Source organism: Rhinoraja longicauda, chromosome 15 (assembly GCF_053455715.1).
Source record: "Rhinoraja longicauda isolate Sanriku21f chromosome 15, sRhiLon1.1, whole genome shotgun sequence".
NCBI classification, from domain to species: domain Eukaryota; kingdom Metazoa; phylum Chordata; class Chondrichthyes; order Rajiformes; family Arhynchobatidae; genus Rhinoraja; species Rhinoraja longicauda.
In genome coordinates this window covers 17,151,224-17,171,529 of record NC_135967.1, presented here as the reverse complement: position 1 = coordinate 17,171,529, position 20,306 = coordinate 17,151,224, and the positions used below count along the sequence as shown (strand labels likewise).

At 44.7% G+C, this 20,306-nt stretch overlaps 1 protein-coding gene across 2 annotated transcripts; it reads left to right on the top strand.

The window, feature by feature from the left end:
• The first annotated feature begins 734 nt into the window (after positions 1–734).
• cysltr1 (cysteinyl leukotriene receptor 1) lies at positions 735–20,093 on the top strand. 2 transcript variants are annotated; one of them, XM_078411934.1, is made up of 2 exons: positions 735–841; positions 17,346–20,093. In XM_078411934.1, exon 2 carries the CDS (start codon positions 17,349–17,351, stop codon positions 18,441–18,443), a length of 1,095 nt encoding a protein of 364 aa, XP_078268060.1. In that variant the 5' UTR covers positions 735–841; positions 17,346–17,348; the 3' UTR covers positions 18,444–20,093. The 2 variants fall into 2 exon arrangements, with proteins under 2 accessions (XP_078268060.1, XP_078268059.1); XM_078411933.1 differs by having other exon boundaries at positions 756–846.
• Positions 20,094–20,306: the final 213 nt, after the last annotated feature.

Genomic DNA, 20,306 nt, shown 5'->3' with positions numbered 1-20,306 from the left:
GCTATCAGCCCCAGTCTCCCGTTTAAAATGTCCAAACTGCAGCTCTTTGGTTTGGTGTTGCTTTCAGAATGAGGGAAAACTTCTCAAATCTTACACACCTCATACTTACCTGATTTAAACTCTATTTGCTATTCCACCGCACACACTCCCAGCTGATGAAGATCACACTGTAATTCTTGATAACTATCTTAACCGACTGCAATACCACCTATTTTCTTGTCATCTGCAAACTTACTCATTATGCCTTGTGCAAGTTGTTGAAATAGATGCCAATCGGCAATGGTCCCAGTGCCATCTCTGAGTCACGCCAGTTTGATCTAATAACGATTCAAATTAAGGGAATTTGACTTGGCAAACAAAACATCAAATGGGGGAAGCATTGGATAGAGAGGACTCGTGACTGGGTGAGTTGAAATGGATATGAGTCAGGTGTGGGGGAGATGGAATGGAAAGGTGAGGAAATGGCAGATGGAGGGCTGGTTTCTGTAGAAGCAGAGAACCCGAACTAGATTGGATAGGAAAATAATCAGGGGAAACAGGTCAGGATTGCACACTATAGGAATTAAAAGTGGGAAAAAGACTGGTTTAGCAGGAAAGGGTTACTCAAGGGTTACTTTTGAAGCTCCTGACGATTGCAATTCTCTCACATTTCGCCAGTTACATGTGTTGTTGCATAAAAAGGAGGACGGCTCTCTGACCCTGCATACCGTCTTACAGAAACAACACGGGTGGATTTCCTGTTCTGTGTCCAGTTTTCGTATCTTCACATGCCACAGCAGAGCCCGAAGTCTCGGGTGCGAGTATCGGAAGAAAGCCGACCAGTCGGGACGAGCTTCGTAAGGTGAGGTAGGAAAAACTGTTTTGTGCTCCAATCGTAAAAAACGCAACACTTTTACACTGAAAGAAAAGCAACGCCGTTGATTTAGATCAGAGTGAGTGTAGCGATTGATCGCAGCTGTGTACATATTTCAGATGAACATCTGTTGCAGTCAGCAACATTAAATCAAGTATTTCTTTGCATCTGGAGTTGATAATATTGAGATTATGTTGTAAAGTTACAAGAAATATGGCCCGGATAGTAACATCAGATAAATTAATCATTGTTCCGTAAGAAAACCAGAAGACTAAACTACAATCCAAAATTTTATAAGAAAACTAGAAAATACTGGGAATTCTGGATAGGTCAGGCAGTATTTGTGAAAGGGTTTCTGTCAATTACTTATTTTTTGCTTTTCAATCCGTGTTTATCAACGGCCTGTGTGTAAAGAAATGACGTTCTGTGTGGCAACAGGTAGCAAACTGATTCCTAGTGAAAGGGAAATGTTCCCAAAAAATGAAAAGCTCCCCTCGAAGTGGGGAAGTAATCAATGCGATATAATTGGCCCCTTTCGGACACGCCGTTGTTATTGGGGTGGTCTTTTTTACTTAGTATTCGCTGGCTATTGAGCTTGTTCCACGGATGTTTCTCTGCCGGGGAGAGCAGTGCAGTAAAATAAAGAGAAAACTATCATGCAATAGATGTGTATTTATTTCACAAAATGCTGGAGTAACTCAGCAGGTCAGGCAGCATCTCAGGAGAGAGGGAATGGGTGACGTTTCTGGTCGAGACCCTTCTTCAGACTGATGTCAGGGGGGCCGGACAAAGGAAGGATATAGATGGAGGCAGGAAGATAGAGGGAGAACTGGGAAGAGGGAGGGGAAGAGAGGGACAGAGGAACATAGAAACATAGAAAATAGGTGCAGGAGTAGGCCATTCGGCCCTTCGAGCCTGCACCGCCATTCAATATGATCATGGCTGATCATCCAACTCAGTATCCTGTACCTGCCTTCTCTCCATACCCCCTGATCCCTTTAGCCACAAGGGCCACATCTAACTCCCTCTTAAATATAGCCAATGAACTGGCCTCAACTACCTTCTTTGGCAGAGAATTGTTTTCTCATCTCGGTCCTAAAAGACTTCCCCCTTATCCTTAAGCTGTGACCCCTGGTTCTGGACTTCCCCAACATCGGGAACAATCTTCCCGCATCTAGCCTCTCCAACCCCTTAAGAATTTTATGTTTCAATAAGATCCCCCCTCAGTCTTCTAAATTCCAGCGAGTACAAGCCTATTCTATCCAGTCTTTCTTCATATGAAAGTCCTGCCATTCCAGGGATCAATCTGGTGAACCTTCTCTGTACTCCCTCTAAGGCTAGAATGTCTTCTCAGATTAGGAGACCAAAACTGTACACAATACTCCAGGTGCGGTCTCACCAAGGCCCTGTACAACTGCAGCAGAACCTCCCTGCTCCTATACTCAAATCCTCTTGCTATGAATGCCAACATACCATTCGCTATCTAAAGTTAGAGAAGTCAATGTTCATACCACTGGGCTGCAAGCTGCAAGCTGCCCAAGCGAAATATGAAGTACTGTTCCTCCAATTTGCGGTGGGCCTCACTATGGCACTGGAGGAGGCCCATGACAGAAAGGTCAGAGTGGGAGTGGGAGTTGAAGTGCTCAGCTACCGGGGAGATCAGGTTGGTTGAGGCGGACTGAGCGAAGGTGTTGAGCGATACGATGGCCGAGCCTGCGTTTGTTTTCGCCGATGTAAAGAAGTTGACATCTAGAGCAGCGGATGTCCCGCCCCCCTGACATCAGTCTGAAGAAGGGTCTCGACCCGAAACGTCACCCATTCCTTCTCTCCTGAGATGCTGCCTGACCTGCTGAGTTACTCCAGCATTTTGTGAAATAAATACCTTTGATTTGTACCAGCATCTGCAGTTATTTTCTTACACATCCAATAGATGTGAGTGAGCTCGGTGATCTGTAGCCATGCTCAGCCCCCAACAGTAACTGCAGTCCGCATCTCACAGCCGTGTAGCCGCAGCGCTCAGGCCGGCTGTCTGTCACCAGCCCCCTACTGTGAGGGGCATTCTCACCAACCGTGAGGCCATTCATTGCTGGATCTGCGCAACTTCATGGGTGAGGCCGCGCTCTAACTATACAACGCTGTTAAAGTTCGATTCTAATAGACAGACAACAATACCATAAAGTGGTAAAACATTAGAGTCTTTATTACGCCAGCGGGAGTGGGAGAGCTGCAACAGCCACTCGAAGACCCCACTCCCTTACAGAGTGTTTCAGCAACCTTTTTATGCACCAAATACAATGGGTTTTTAGAAGTGATAACAGAACCAGACACTCCAGACAGGTGGTCTTGCAAGAGGATGGGAGTTCAATGAATCATCACCCACTATCATTGGCCATTGTCCGAGGTTAACAATTGAGTATATTAACATAAACACATCTTCCTAGTGCTCAACTTTAGAGTGATTGTAACAGGCTCAGTCTATTAACATAAACACATCTTCCTGGGGCTCAACCTTGTGATAATTGTTTAAGAGGCTCTACTTGGTGCTCTTCTGTATCCGTATCCTGTCCTTTGTAAGATTACAACACCCCTTCTGCAATCTCAAGCCAGCATCTACACAGAGGTAGACTTGCCGGCATCTGAGGTATGCATTTTAATTTAGTGACAGTTCATCTTCATGTAGCATTTGGTCACATACACCTTAACCCTTAAATCCCCTTTTCTCCTTTACAACGCTTCATACGTCATGTTATCATGACCCCTTTCTGTGCCAATTTCCGTCCCAGGAATGCTGGTTGAATGGTAGCAGGTTGAAAAAGGAAAGCCTCCAATCGAGGGTATGGTGCGAAGAGGTCAACGATTTGGCATTAAAAGGGAGGGTAAAAGAAAGAGGAAGATGAATTTGAAAAGTACTTCAGAACTAAATAGGTGAATTGATAGCATTGTCACTGCTTATCCACTTTTAGTTTTGAGGGTGCCTTTTTTCTTTCGGAGCTTGTTTTCTACTTTTTGCTTGTGTATCTTCCTTTGTTTGGACTCATCATTGTCAAGTTTCTTGCAGCCAGTTGCTGATGAGATCTGCATCGGCTTCTGGTCAACCAAGGAATCCTAACATGCCAACCTTCAGGCTTTTGTTGCTATTCTGCACAGCAAACAAGTTCAGGAAAACTGGACCATATTTCACCAATTGAGTCTATGAATGCCGGTCGGAGAATGCCCAGGACAGAGCAGAAAACAAATAGTCTAAGATAGACACAAAAAGCTGGAGTAACTCAGTGGGACAGGCAGCATCTCTGGAGAGAAGGAATGGGTGACGTTTCGGGTCGAGACCCTATTTCAGACTGGTTAGGGATAAGGGAAACGAGAGATAAAGATGGCGATGTGGAGGGATAAAGTTCAATCAATGAAAGAAATGCAAATGATGATAAAGGAAACAGGCTGTTGTTAGCTGTTTGTAGGGTGAAAATGAGAAGCTAGTGTGACTTGGAAGGGAGAGGGATAGAGAGCGAGTGCCGGGGCTGCCTGAAGAGAGTGAAATCAATATTCATCCCGCTAGGTTGTAAGCTGCCCAAGCTAAAATATGGGATGCTGTTCGTCGAATCCCCGTCCTGGTGCGGGGATGTTCAGTGGTAGACAGCGGCGGCTCCCCCAACGATGCTGAGCACTGGACTCTGGGTGGCGTGGGGAAGGCACTGAGCCGGCTGGGGAGAGGAGGAGGGATGGGGAAGCTGAGGGCAGGCCCAGCGTTAGGCCCAGGCCTCGGCCTCCACCAACGTCCAGCCTCACCGCCGCTGCTGCTGCTGCCGCCTTTCCCCTTGGCCCACCTCAGGCTCGCGGTTACCCGGTCACGTCCAGGCCCAGGCCCTGCTCAACGGGCCCCAACTGCGCAGGCATGGACGCGTTTGTTCTGCGCACGCGCAGCTGCGGCGGCCATCTTACGTAAGTACCAGATCAACGGAGCCCCAACTGCGCATGCGCCTCTTTTCAAACTAAAATGTGAATAACTTTAAAAATATAACACCAATTTCAATGAAACATCTTCCATAGGACCACGGGACGACGGTGAGTAAGGTGGGCCTAAAATTGTCATGCTATCATGTACTGTTTTGGCTGTAGTTCAGGAACAAGCAAACAAATTAGAGTTTTAATATATAGATGACTTTCAATTCCAGATTCAAAGGGAAAAAACAAGTGCAATGTTATCAAGTACTTTCTAACTGTACTTGCTGGTGTATAGTAAAATTCCACTGTATGAATAACCCTTGGTACATTAATGGTACTAGACTGGCAGGTTTCTGGACTATTGCTCATTAATCTTATTCTTACTTTACTGTAACACCTATTTAATTTATCCTTTTTTATTTGTTACACAGTAGTATAATAACTTTGGTACAGTCTGAAGAAGTGTCACAACCCAAAATGTCACCCATTCTCTCCAGAGATGCTGCCTGTCCTGCTGTGTTACTCCAGAATTTTGTGTCTATCTTCAGTATAAAAACTTTTCAAGAAGACTTGACAAGTCAGTTTAAAAGGCATGGGGAAAAGATCTCTGGTGGGTTTAAAAGGAGCGTGGGAACAAAGCGCCCAAGAATTTAAAGGATCCACATGAAAAAAAAACAGATGAGCCACATATGGAACTATTGTTTTTTCGGAAAAAACAGGCAGCAGACAAAACAACCGTCACCATTTCTAAACTGTAATCTTTATTTTATAGTTCTCTGCTCCATTCCATCCACAGTTCTGGTATCTGAAGGAAAGTCTATCAGTTGCCTGGACGGTAGTTTCTGGAATTACCTTCTCAAAACCTCTCTCCTTCCCCATCTCACCATCTCTTCCTTTGAGATACAATTTCAAATCAACTAGAAAAGGGTGGACCCGTTGGGTCCAACCCTCTCCTGCATTGGTCTAGCACCCTCCTCTCCTCCCCGCCCTCCCCTCCTCACCCACTCCATTCCCCCCCATACTGACCCACTCCATCCCACTCAACTCCCCTTATCTCCCTCTCCCCCCCCCCCCCCCCCGGCTGTTTGCACCATCGCAAAGTCGAAATATCGTAAGTCAAAGCATCGTAAGTCAGGGAGCATCTGTATTAGATCAACGGGCTCCAACTGCGCAGGCGCAGACTCATTGGGTTCCCATTGTGATGTTGAACATGGAGGTATCTCTGCGCAGGCGCGGTTGACAGGCAGGGCAAGTGGAAAAGGCATTTATTAAAGTTTAAAAAGTGAATAAGTTTTAAAATATAACAACCATATGAACTGGAGGCCAACAGTGTGTAAGGTGGGCCTAAAATTGTTGCGCTATCGCATACCGTTTTGCCTGTATTTTGGGTACGTACAAACAGACACCCGACAAACAAACACATAAGACCAGCGTTTTAGAGATAGATAGATAGATAGATAGATAGATAGATAGATAGATAGATAGATAGATAGATAGATAGATAGATAGATAGATAGATAGATAGAGTAAGAAAATAACTGCAGATGCTGGTACAAATCAAAGGTATTTATTCACAAAATGCTGGAGTAACTCAGCAGGTCAGGCAGCATCTCAGGAGAGAAGGAATGGGCGATGTTTCGGGTCGAGACCCTTCTCCAGGTTTGCCGGGGCTGGTTGAAAATGCCTGTGTAGATCGGTGCCAGTTGTTCGGCACGGAGCTTGAGGGTAGAGGGGGAAACATTGTCCGGTTCTTGTTGAGGCTTTTAATACAATCTTCCTTTTATTCTTCCATTTCTTTTCTTGTCATTAATACTAGGGCTTGATTTTTACAGGGTTTTACTTTTAGTTCAGTTTGTGATATGGCAAGAGGTCTGTGTGTTCTTCCTGTGGCCGCGTAGTTTACCTCTGAGTGCTTCAGTTTCTTCCCACATCCCAAAGATGTGTGGGTTTGTAGATTAATTGCCCCTGTAAATTGTCTCTCGTGTGTAGGGAATGGGTGCAAAAGTGGGATAAGTTAGTGTGAATGGGTGATCAATGGTCAACGTGGACTTGAATGGCAGAACGACTTGTTTCCATGCTGAATCTTTCAATCAATCAATCAATGACTTGGATGTAAATTATAGATGTGTTCATTGGTAAGGTTGCAGATGACATTAAGATTGCTGGAGTTGCAAACAGTGAGGAAGACAGTCAAAGTATACAGCAGGTTATGGATCAGCTAGAGGAAAATGTACAGAGAAATGACACACATAATTTAATCCGAGCAAGTGTGAGGAGTTGCACTGTGGGCAGACTTGGATTGTTTTCTTTGGAGCACTAGACATTGATTGAGGGGAGGCCTGATAAAAGTATATGTTAATGGGAGGCATAGGTAGGGTAGACATTTGGAACCCCAGGACAGAAATGTGAAAGACTAGGACAAAGAGGGATGGGTCTTTTTTTTTTACACTGAGGGTGGTGGTGCCTGGATTGCGTTGTCAGGGGTGGTGGCAGTGGCAGATTTGATAGTGGTGTTTAAGAGGCTTTTAGATAGGCAATGGATGTGCACAGAATTGAGGGACATCAGTTGTGGCTGAACTGATGATTGATTTATCTTCACATCATGTTCATCACAGAAAAATGGGAACCAAGGAGTCTGTTCCTGAGCTGTACTGCTCTATGTTCTGGCAATGTCTATCCTCTACTACTATTTTCTTTTACTTAATTTATCTTCTTCCCCTCGTTGCCCATAGACATGTACAAACTTATAACGCTGTTGGTCTGTGATAGGAAATAATACATTAATACTAACAATTGAATTTTATAGGTTTTCATTTTTAGTGCAGTTTAAATTTTTTTCATTTATCATTTTGCAAAACTGCAGATTTTTAGATTTTCTAGATTTTATGAAACCTTTATGAATTAACTAAATTAATTACATTAACGTAGTTTCCAGAAGTACCAAACTAATTACAACTTCAAAGCCCATTGCTATTCAATGAATATGTATTTGGTCAGTAATCTGCACAGTATCCAAACTTTAAAAGTTGCCACATAACAGTAATATGCTTAATATATTGTCAACATTTTTTTGTTGTTGTTATTGGCCTTTAGTTTTGTTGGGTTTTTTTGTATGGTCTTTTTATTTTTTCAATCCCCATTTATTATCCATAACATTTGTATACTTAACAGTGTACAATGTTATAATATAATTACTCCTAATTATAGAGACACAAGAACTACAGATGCTGGAATCTTGAATGAAACACAAATCAGTCTGAAGAAGGTTCTCGACCTGAAACATTGCCTCCCGAGATGCTGCCTGACCTGCTGAGTTACTCCAGCATTTTGTGAATAAATCGATTTGTACCAGCATCTGCAGTTATTTTCTTATACACATTGCCTATCGATATCCTCCAGAGATGCTGCCTGACCCATTAAGTTACGCCAATTATAGTTGCGAGAGTTGCTGTTAACAAGTTGCGTGAGAATTGTGAGCCAAGACCATTACTTGGTTGAAGGAAGAAAATAAGATTAATGAGGAAAATAAGGCCTGTCATCCCAAATGTTGAACTGTCAATGTTTACATAGACAATGTGTGGAACCTTGATGTTGAATGCTCCAGGGTGTGACTTTGCATGTTTTACAATGTTTTTAATTCAAAGTTATTCAGGAGTGTTTGGAGTGTTCTCTGATTTATTGCTAACTCCAGTAAACATAGGCAACAATAAATGCATGGGAGAATCATGTCACCAGGATGTGTCAAATCATTTTGTGGGCAGTAGAATACTTTCCTGCTTTGAAGATAAACAAAGTATTCATGGTTTCATAAGTTACCTAAGTTACTCATTAATTTGTGTAGGAAAGAACTGCAGATGCTGGTTTCAATCGAAGGTAGACACAAAATGCTGGAGTAACTCAGCGGGACAGGCAGCATCTCTGGAGAGAAGGAATGGGTGACGTTTCAGGTCGAGACCCTTCTTCACAATCAGGAGTCAGCTTGGTTTTGTGCAGGGTATTGGTATTGATTTCAGGAGATTGTGTCGAGTAGGTACATGCATAATCAATGACACAATCCTGTGTGCTGACTTTGTCTGTGGTTTCCTGCCACCACATTAGCACAATCCATATCCCTATTCACTAATTCTAGTCCTCACTATTCATTACATTCATTGCCAACATGCATTGTTGGGGGTTGTGTTCATCAGCAGCCTGCGTGTGTGAAACAGACCAGCAAACAGTGCAGCACGTCATTTTCGACTGCACTGTCCTCCGTCCCCCTGGTGGAGGGGTAGACCTCACGGCCCTCGACAACAGCACATTGCACTGGCTACAGCGCCTGGAGGGCGTTACATAATTTCTGCTGCCTCAAACGCAAGAAGCAGAAGACCCTATAACCCATACAACAAATACATTAATGATTTGGATGACGAGGTAGTTAACACTGTTTGCAGCTGATACCAAATTAGGTGGCATAGTAGACAGTGAAGAAGGCTATCTACGTTTACAACAAGATCTAGATCAGTTGGCAAGGTGGGTCAAGTAATGGAATTTAACACTGACAAAGGTGAGGTATGTCAAACCAGGCCAGGATTTATACAGTAAATGCTAGAGCTCTCGTGAGTTTTTACAGAACAGGGAGTCAGATGTACAGTGTGGTGTGGAAGGCATTTGGCAGGCTTGCCTTCATCGGAAACTATGTTGGGTCAACAAAGTTGGGACACTAAGACGCGCAGTTGTACAAGTCGTTGGTGAGATCACATTTTTTTTTACAAAAGTAAGTTTATTTTACAGGGTCAAAATGACATTGGAAACACTACTCTAAGGAGACTATCTAAAATGAGGAACATACATATAACTATCAAACCAAAAAGTTGATACTTCCACCTAACAAACACTCAAGCCCGAGGTGCTGTGAGCACCGTGTTCCCTTTCCAGGCACGGCTGAAAGCCCGAAAGAGGGGCAGGCAGTCGACCTGGGTAGAGCCCACGAATGGATAGCTTGGCCAGGCCCAGCAGCAAATTTACTAAAAGATCCCTTGACCAGCCCACCAGTGCCCCCCCCCCCCCTTACACCGGCTGCCCGAAGATCAGAAGGATGGGACTGAAGTGTAACCAGAATTTGATGAGCAGCCCCTTTAAATATTCAAAGTGTAGCTGCAACCACACTCATGCCATGTACACGTGGTACACTGACTCCTCCTGGCTGCAGAAGCGGCAGGCGGCTGAGGAATCCGTGAACCAATTCAAAAAGTGGTTGCACTGTGCAGTTCTATGTAACACTCTCCACCCCAGGTCCCCGATGCAATGAGACGGTGGCGCAGTGGTAGAGTTGCTGCTTTACAGCGAATGCAGCGCCGGAGACTCAGGTTCGATCCTGACTAAGGGTGCTGTCTGTACGGAGTTTGCACTTTCTCCCCGTGACCTGCGTGGGTTTTCTCCGAGATCTTCGGTTTCCTCCCACACTCCAAAGACGTACAGGTTTGTAGGTTAATTGGCAGGGCAAATGTAAAAAAACAAAAAATTGTCCCTAGTGGGTGTAGGATAATGTTAATGTGCGGGGATCGCTGGGTGGCGCGGACCCGGTGGGCCGAAGGGCCTGCTTCTGCACTGTATCTTCTTCCCGGCACAGAGATGGTTACTGGGGACCTCACTGGCTGCCAGAGACAAAACGGACAACCACGATGTGTCCGGGCATCAGGGCATGCAAGAGCAGTCGGTATAAAAACATTTCCCTGCATTACAAAAAGATACAGATGGCAATGCCAAGAGGTGGCTGGAGCTGTGTGGGACAGGCACCTGGTGAAGATCTAGGGCTTGGGTCTGATGAGCAATTCCGACTGAGCGGGGGTAAGCCCGGTAGAAATGGCTTCACACTCGCAAGACCCTCGACACCCACTGTGACTGGATGGGGACAGGCCACTGCACCCCCCTTTCCCTGAGGATCACCACACTGGCAACACAGTGTGTAGTTTGATGCCAGGATCCTGCGGATGTTGGCACACTTCTTCTGGGGTGATGGAAGCACTGGGTCTCTGCCGCAGTCTGTGGATCCTGGACTGAGGAAGATGTCACGGTTAACTGTAAATATACACACAATATTCCAAATGCAGCCTAACCAATATTCTATAAAGCCGCAGCATGACCTCCTGACTCTTACACTCAACGCCCCGACCTTTGAAAGCAAGCATACTGCCTTCTTTACCACTCTACCTATGTGTTGTCACATTCAGGGAGTTATGGACTTGGACCTCTAGATCCCTCTGTACATCAATGCTGTTAAGGGTCATCCCACTAATTGTATATTTTCCCCTTACATTTTACCTTCCAGAGTGTGACACCTCACACTTGCTTGGATTAAACTCCTTATGCCATTTCTGCACCCATTTCTGTAGCTGATCTATATTTACAGTTAACCGTGACACCTTCCTCACAGTCCATGATCACAGCAATCTTGGTGTCATCTGCAGCCGTATTAACCAACCAGTCTCTGTTTATATCAAAGTATCACAAATGGCAGCTGTCCCAGCGCAGGACCAAAGCGACTAACTGGTACCACAAAATGGAGGCCACCAGTTGGCTCTGCCTCTGCAGGAAAGTACTCCGACCAGACCTGACCATTGGGCTAGCCAGACAACAACTTTTATTTCCCTAGTCCCATTAGTTTATCGGGCACGTCTCCTCGATGGGGCTCAGTTGGACTTCCAGGTAGAGGAGGTGAATGGTACTCCATGCAAACGATCTCATCTCCTCCGGCAGGGAGTCCACCTGCTAAGGATGCAATAAAAGCCAGAAAATTTTGTCCCAACTGATCCTGGCTGAGGACACAGGCAGGAAAACCTGCTGGCACTCGAACATACTCCATAGGCCAATGGGATCGGTGACCATGAGGTGCATGTCATCAGTGTAGGCTGAGGGGACCACCTATACACACAGCCAGCAGAGAGCCACACCCATCAACCTCTTCTGAAGAAGACACAGGAATGGGCCGGCCAGCCCCATCTCTAATCTGATCCCACTCCCAGGACTGGTTGTAGAGGGTTCCTCCCCAGTCACAGCTGAGGAACTTGGGCCCAATGCCAGCAGAAGGGCTGTGGCCTCCTCTCCAACTCAGGACTCAAACCAAAGGATTGCCCAAATCATCCCAGCTCCAAGGATCAGCCACAGCTGTATCCTAGTGCAGAGCGAACCAGAACCTGTACAGCGCCACTGCTCACCGTCTCCGGACTTGGGGAAACAAGGTCCAAAAGAAACGTGTCTCCAAGGTGGATTGCTCACTGGCAAGCGCAGACTCTGGACGGATGATATGACCCTCATGGGCCACCCCCACCACAATGTTCCTGGTGCAATGCAGGGCCACCCATCAACCCAGAAGACTTGTGACACGGGCACACGGTTGTAACAGCTGGTAAATCCTGCCCCACAAAAGGCTTCTGTACTTCAGGGCAGCCTTCTGCTTCAGAGGAAGTGTGCCTCCTTTTCTTTCTGCAAGCCTTCAGGGGAACTTTGCCTTTCCACCCAATGTATGAACCTCCCCCCCCTTGCCCGTAACACAATATACCTCAATGTGCAGCACTCCTGGCACCAGATGGAGAGGAGGGTTAGTGCAGCCATCCTGAGCTGCTGAGATGGAAGTTGTGGCACTTTTCAAAAGTGTCCCACTCCTTTGCAGACATGTGACCATGTATGGTCAGAGGTCCAGAAGACTGGATGAACGACCCGTTCAAACTGGACACCAAAATGGTTCTCAATGTCCCCCTCATGCGCCAGGTCATGATGGAGGCTGTTCTCCTGAAGATCGATTGAGATCAGAGTAATATCTGACCACACCTCCCCAAAACCACAGCCTTTCCTGACATATTTGAAGCTGCAACAAAGGCAGAAGAGCCAACAACCCCAGCCATTGACTTTACACCGCCATCAATATTCATGTCAGGGTGCACTTCAGCTGTATCCTAGGATGGAGGAGCCAGCGCTGCCGTCGCAGCTGCGGCTTGCCTGCAGTCCGTCTGTCTTTTGTGTTTTTTGTTGTTTTTGTATGAGTTGTAGTTTTAATATGGTTTAGTGTTTGTATGTTATGTGGGGGGGAGGGGGTGGGAGGGAACGGGAACTGTAAAAAAAATTCTCTCTCCCGAACGGAGACGCGACCTTTGTTTCTGTGTCGTGTCTCCGTTCCCGTTGTGGCCTACCAGCGGCCATGCACCTGGGACCACCTGGGGCTCTGGTTCGCAGAGCCCGCGGCCCGGACTCACCACCTGCGGCGCTGGCCGCCTTCGGATGCTGCGGGAGCGGCTGCGACTCGTCTCCGGAGGCTCCGGTGCGGGCCGCGTGGACGTCGGAAGCCCACAGGCCCCTGGGTGGGGGCCGACATCGGGAGCTCCGGCAGAGGCAGCGTGTTCGCCCGCCCCGAATTGCGGGGCTTGGGTCGGCCCGCCGCGGACCTTTCACCGTCCGGCGCGGCCTGGAATAGGCCGTGGATCTTTCGCCGTCCGGCGCGGCGTTCCAATGTCGGGAGCCCCGACCGCCCCGACGTTGCAACTACAACAGCCTGACCTCGGGAGAAGACGGCAGGGAAGAGAAAAGACATTCTGGCCTTCCATCACAGTGAGAAGGGACTGGAGGAGACTCACTGTGATGGATGTTTCTTTTGTTTGGTGTTAGTTTATGATTGTATGTGTTATTGCATTTTTATTGATTATTCTTATTGGTCTTAATGTTTCAACTGCGAGTAATGTTTCATTTCACTACACATTTATGTGTATGTGACAAATAAACGACTATTGTCTATTGATTGACACAACTTTTCACACCACTCTTAAAGATTAACATTCTGAATGGCGACTGGGGTACAGGAGTGGAAGAAGTAGCAGCTACATTAGCATAGCTTGTCTGAGCACCTGCACGAGATTGATTAGCCATTTTAAAGTCAACGTAGAGCAGTACCAAGCACTTTTCTGCAGATCAGAGCCCAGGAGAGAGTAAACAGTGGGTGTAGTCCAGGAATGCGGTTTGTCGATGGTGTATTCACATCAATCCACACAGCTCAGGAGAGGCCTACGTAGCAAGTTTTTAGCAAGAGCCCACGAAGGTCTGAGATGCCGCCGAACATTCCAGCACCCAGTTAACTGAGGCGAGACGAAACAGGTTAGGGAGGGAGTTCACCAAAAGTAACAATGAAAGTCAATTCCATCAGCTCCCTTCTGACTCGTAGTCTCATCCCCGCGATCTTGCAGCTGCTGCTGTCTCCATCAAACCTTCCCAAGACTCCTCTGAAAAACACACAATTTTCGCAGAGCAAATCTCCCGAAGAGACAGGCACTACACTCCACTGCCCACTCGCAAAAGCTGTCATTTTTGAACAAATCTCTCCTGTCTGCAGCTCCAACTTTCAGTTTTTCCAGTGCGGTGAGAGATCTCCTCTCTGTGCGAGATCACACGGAGTAGACTTTAGAGATGCTGCGTGGAAACAGGCACTTCGGCACACCGAGCCTGTGCCGACCAGCAATCACCTGGCTCTTCAGCCTTTGTTGCAGCTTCAAATATGTCAGGAAAGGCTGTGGTTTTGGGGAGGTGTGGTCAGATATTACTCTGATCTCAATCGATCTTCAGGAGAACAGCCTCCGTCATGACCTGGCGCATGAGGGGGACATTGAGAGCCATTTTGGTGTCCAGTTTGAACGGGTCGTTCATCCAGTCTTCTGGATCTCTGACCCTAGCACTATCCTCCCAACACCTATCACTTGACCAGATTAATCTCCATCTGCCATTTCTCTGCGACATCTGTAACATCTTGCTGTATCCTTTTACAGCCTTCCTCATTGTCTGCAGCTCCACCATTTTTTTTTTGTCATCTACAAACTTAATAATCAACCCATCTATATATTCACCTAAGTCTTTTACCTCAAATAACAGAGGTCACAGCATTGATCCCTGCAGAACAACACTGGTCGCAGAACATTACTGGTCACCAATTCAAACCAGGATAATACTCCTCCACCACTACACTTTCTTTGCTATATGCCACCAAGTAAGCAATGCCAGAGAGTGCAGTCTCAACAGGATGTGAGCTTTGGTGAAATAAGTGCAAATATGCAGTTTTATACTTAAATAAATAAATGAATCATCTATAGTTGGTAATGTAAGAATGCAAAGATAATCATGCTTTAGTTTAAGAAACATCCTGACTGACCAATTTGACTGAATTTTTCAAAGAGTTAATAAAGAGTGCCCATTGATGCATGGGGTTAATAGTGACTTGGTTTATGCATTCGGAACTGCCTTACTGATCGAAGACAAATGGTTGTGATGGAAGTACAATATTCAGACTGTGACCAGTGGCATTCTGCAGGAATCTGCGCTGGGACTGCTGCTATTTGTGATATATCATCATATCATATCATATACATACAGCCGGAAACAGGCCCTTTCAGCCCTCCAAGTCCTTGCCGCCCAGCGATCCCCGTATATTAACACTATCCTACACCCACTAGGGACAATTTTTACATTTACCCAGCCAATTAACCTACATACCTGTACGTCTTTGGAGTGTGGGAGGAAACCGAAGATCTCAGAGAAAACCCACGCAGGTCACGGGGAGAACGTACAAACTCCTTACAGTGCAGCACCCGTAGTCAGGATCGAACCTGAGTCTCCGGCGCTGCATTCGCTGTAAAGCAGCAACTCTACCGCTGCGCTACCGTGCCGCATAAATGACTTTGATATAAACAGAGACTGGTTGGTTAATACGGCTGCAGATGACACCAAGATCATGGACTGTGAGGAAGGTGTCACGGTTAACTGTAAATATAGATCAGCTACAGAAATGGGTGCAGAAATGGCATAAGGAGTTTAATCCAAGCAAGTGTGAGGTTTCACACTCTGGAAGGTAAAATGTAAGGGGAAAATATACAATTAGTGGGATGACCCTTAACAGCATTGATGTACAGAGGGATCTAGAGGTCCAAGTCCATAACTCCCTGAAAGTGACAACACATAGGTAGAGTGGTAAAGAAGGCAGTATGCTTGCTTTCAAAGGTCGGGGCGTTGAGTGTAAGAGTCAGGAGGTCATGCTGCGGCTTTATAGAATATTGGTTAGGCTGCATTTGGAATATTGTGTGTAGTTATGGTCACCCCATTATAGGGAGGATGTGTAGGCTTTGGAAAGGACGCAGAGGAGGTTTTACCAGAATGATACCTGGATTAGAGGGCTTAGCTATGTGGAAATATTGGACAGATTTGAATTGTTTTCTCTGGAATGCCAGAGGTTGCAGTGAGACCTAATAGAAGTATATAAAATGATGACAGGCATAAATCGGTAGACAGTTGGTATCTTTCTCCCAGGATGGAAAAATCAAATGCTAGAGGCATAGCTTTAAAGTGAGATGGGCAAAGTTTAAAGGAGATGTGCGGGACAAATCTTTTACGTATGATGAGTGCCTAGAACACGCTGCCGGGATGGAGGATGAAGCAGATACATTAGTGGCATTTAGAAGACCTTTGGATAGGCATATGGATTTGCAGGAAGTGGGTTATGTGCAGGTAGATAAGTGATGGTCTTGGCATTATGTTTGGCACAGACATTGTGGGCCAGAAGGTCTGTTCTTGTGCTGAACTGTTCGGTGTTCTGCCAGTTTTCCATTTGCCTGAATGTTTGCAGTTCAACACCACTTTAAGTTAAACAATATCCTGAACAAATCAGGCACCCAATTGATTGGCACCCAGTTGATTATCATAAGCATTCAATTCCTCCATTTTCACCAACATTTCACAGTCTCTGCAATGTTTACCATCTATAAGCCACAGTACAGCCACTAAACAAGGGTACAGAGACGTGAGAGACATTGCCAGGAGACTGGGGAGCAAACCTATTGAGATGTACAAGGTAATGAGGGACATGGATAAAATGAAAGCTCACAGCCTTTTTCCCAGGGTAGAGGATTTGAAAACCAGAAGCCATCAGCTTACGGTGAGAAGGAAGAGATTTAAGAGGGGCCTCAAGGGCAATGTTTTCACTCAGTGGATAGTCTGTTTCTGGAATGAGCTGCCAATTATGACTTTAAAAGACATTTGAACAGATACATGGACAGAAAAGGGTTTCAGAATGTTGTGGGCCAAACGCAGGCAAATGGGATGAGCCCAATATGCCAACTTGGTTGGCTTAGACAGGGTGGGCCGAATGGCCTGTTTCCATCCTGTACAGCTCTATGACTCCATTAATCTCTCTGACTATATGCAAGCAAGCACTTGATAATACCAGAATCTCCAGGCTCTCAAAATCATATGCCATCTTGACTAGAAAAAATATTTGCATTCCTTCATTGTTACTGGATCAAAATCCTAAAATCGACCACATGGCAGCATTGTGATTATTTTTGTCTGACTACAGCAGTTCAAGAAAGCGTCTGACCATCAATTCACAGAAGCAATTATGGTTGAGCCATAAACAAAGTGACACATTTATGCTAGTATTGAATAAAATGTACACATTCAAAGGTTTTATTAACCTCTGAGATAAGTGTTTTGCATGTCAATTTCCAAAATATTGATTGCTTTTCATTTGTGCTTTACCACATAGGTTATGAAGACATTCAGCGAAATGGTTGAAATGACGTCGAACAAATCTAGCAATATGTCCAGCTGCCCAATGATTGATGACTTTCGAAATCAAGTCTATTCTTCAGTATACTCCCTAGTTTTTGTGGTAGGCTTGACAGGAAATGCCTTTGCTGTATATGTACTCTTGAAGACTTTTAAGCAAAGAACAGCTTTCAACATTTACATGCTCAACCTGGCGGTGTCAGATTTGATGGGTGTATGCACCTTGCCCTTGCGAGTGATTTATTACACTTACAAAGGCAAATGGATCTTTGGGGACCTCTTGTGCAGAATCAGTTCTTACGCTCTCTATGTCAATCTGTACTGCAGCATTTACTTCATGACTGCCATGAGTTTCACCCGATTCCTGGCCATTGTATTCCCTGTTAAGAATCTGAAAATAGTGAATGTTAAGAAGGTCAAGATAGTTTGTGTTGCGATATGGATTTTTGTGATATTGACAAGTACTCCTTTCCTGATGGCAGGCTCTTACATTGATGGAAACAAAACAAAGTGCTTTGAACCTCCAACTACTGGACGAAAAGGGCGCCTAAAGAGCCTTTTGATAATGAATTATGTATCTCTGGTTTTAGGCTTCATCCTACCCTTCCTTATCATTCTTATTTGTTACGCATTTATTGTAAGGACCTTAATGAAAAGCACAGCAACCATTCATAAGAAGAAAACATCACGTCGAAGAGCAGTGCATCTAATTATAATTGTGCTAGCTGCCTTTCTGATCAGCTTCATGCCATATCACATCCAGCGCACAATACATTTGCATTCCCTGAATCAGCAAATGCACAGCTGTGATGACATTGTTTACATGCAGAAGTCAGTGGTAGTCACACTTTGTCTGGCTGCTGCAAACACCTGCTTTGATCCTCTCTTATACTTCTTCTCAGGGGAGAATTTTAGACGAAGGCTCACAATTTCTTTCAGTAGAAAATCATCTGTGTCAAGCAATCGTATGTCAAACAAAAGGAAACGCTCATTGATGCAAATTGAAAATGACAAATCTGATGAAGATCCTTGCACTCGTACAGGAACAAGTGGAAGCAACAGCAATAAAAACTAAATCTGTTGCAGAGAAGCATTGGAACAACCTTTCAAAGTGCAGAATTTTGTTAAAATCTTGATCCATTGCAGAAAACAAATGCAAATCAAATTTTGCTGTTAAGCCCTTAAATTCAATCATTGGAACAAATGCCTCCTCATTAGATGTTACTATTTAGAATTACTGGAGTCTTGATTTTATAAAAAGACATGGTCGCCATGAAAAAAACTTTGTTTTCAGGCACAGTTGCAGAATGAATTTGACATGCAAAAGCTGAATTTCATTTTGGACACACACGAGTCTGAAGAAGAGTCCCACGTGATACATTGTCTATCCATTGCCCTCCACAGATGCTGGCTGAGTTCATCCTGCAGTGTGTTATTTTGCTGAAGTAGATTTTTCTTGCCAGATTTCTCATCATTCTGATGTGCCTCTTCATTCTGATTGATATTGGGGTAATGATTGCATCAAAACCACTGTTGGTGCTGATTCTGGGACTTGGGGTTTCACAGAATCCATGGCACCATGGAATTCAAGCATTCATCCATTGAACAGAAATTTAAAAAGAGATACAACACAATTAAAGAAGAAATATGAAGGGATATGATCTCATTTAAAGCTGAGCAATCTTAAACATGGTCTTTTAACAGATTGCTTGAACAGCGTGTTGAGCCTGGACTACAGGGCACAGGTTGAAGAATAACAAGCATCAAAAAATGGATCTGAGCAGTTGTTTCCTCAATGTGCACTGGAAGGGCCTCTGTCTCAGTTGTCACTGATCTTAGGCTGTGACCTTACATCACAGTTAAAATGTTTGCTGATATCAATACAGGTAGTTCTACTATAACGTTGGTTTCCATAATGTGAATTAGGTATAACACGATTGATGAACTAGGGAACACCAATTTTATTACGCGGGCCAAATTGGTTATAATGCTATTTTAATTGGTAACTAACACATAGTAATGAGATACCGTTGTTTCTTAAGGCTACCAGTCTCACTGCGATTGAACTATGTTTACAGCCTTTAGTACTTTAGCTTGTAGCAAAAAAAAATAGAAGCACTGATTTTGTGAGTCATAGAGTCATAAAACTCTAGCCGCTAGCCTCCTTTCTTTCACAGTTGTTTTTATAACTTAATGCTCTGCGACATAAAGTTTCTTGGGAACACAACTATTACGTTATTGCAGAACTACCTGATTTGATTCATGTTCTTCTAAATGAAAGTGGGTGAACATCTGATCTGTGGAAATGATGGGGCAATGGTGAAGAATAAGAAAAAACTCAATCCTGATAGAAACTGACTCTTTCCTTCAATGTTTTCTTGCATTTAAAAACATGCCTAGATTTTGTGGTTTAAATTTAAATATGTATATAAATTTGTCACTATTTTCCTATTGAACTATTTTACGCAAGCTGATTTCCTTCTGTGCATCAGCATGGTCTCATTGCAAAAGTTAAATAGAAAAAAGGGTGTGCTGGGTAAATTCCAGTGACCTTACTATGCACAGTATTTTGTCAAGATTAAAACTTTTCGTGGAAATTAAGTAAAATTAAGCAAAAACATGTGAGGGAAGAGAAATATGTGGGTAAACTCACCAAAGCATACAAAATGTTAAACAATTTGAAAGGGTAGATATAGAGTTAATGTTACCACGGACATGGGAATGGAGAATGTGGGATTAGTGTCTCAATAGACAATAGACAATAGGTGCAGGAGTAGGCCATTCAGCCCTTCGAGCCAGCACCGCCATTCAATGCGATCATGGCTGATCACTCTCAACCAGTACCCCGTTCCTGCCTTCTCCCCATACCCCCTCACTCCGCTATCCTTAAGAGCTCTATCCAGCTCTCTCTTGAAAGCATCCACCGAACTGGCCTCCA

Coding starts and splice junctions, on each gene's coding strand:
- cysltr1 (XM_078411934.1), top strand. CDS start 17,349: ATGAAGACATTCAGCGAAATGGTTGAAATGACGTCGAACAAATCTAGC.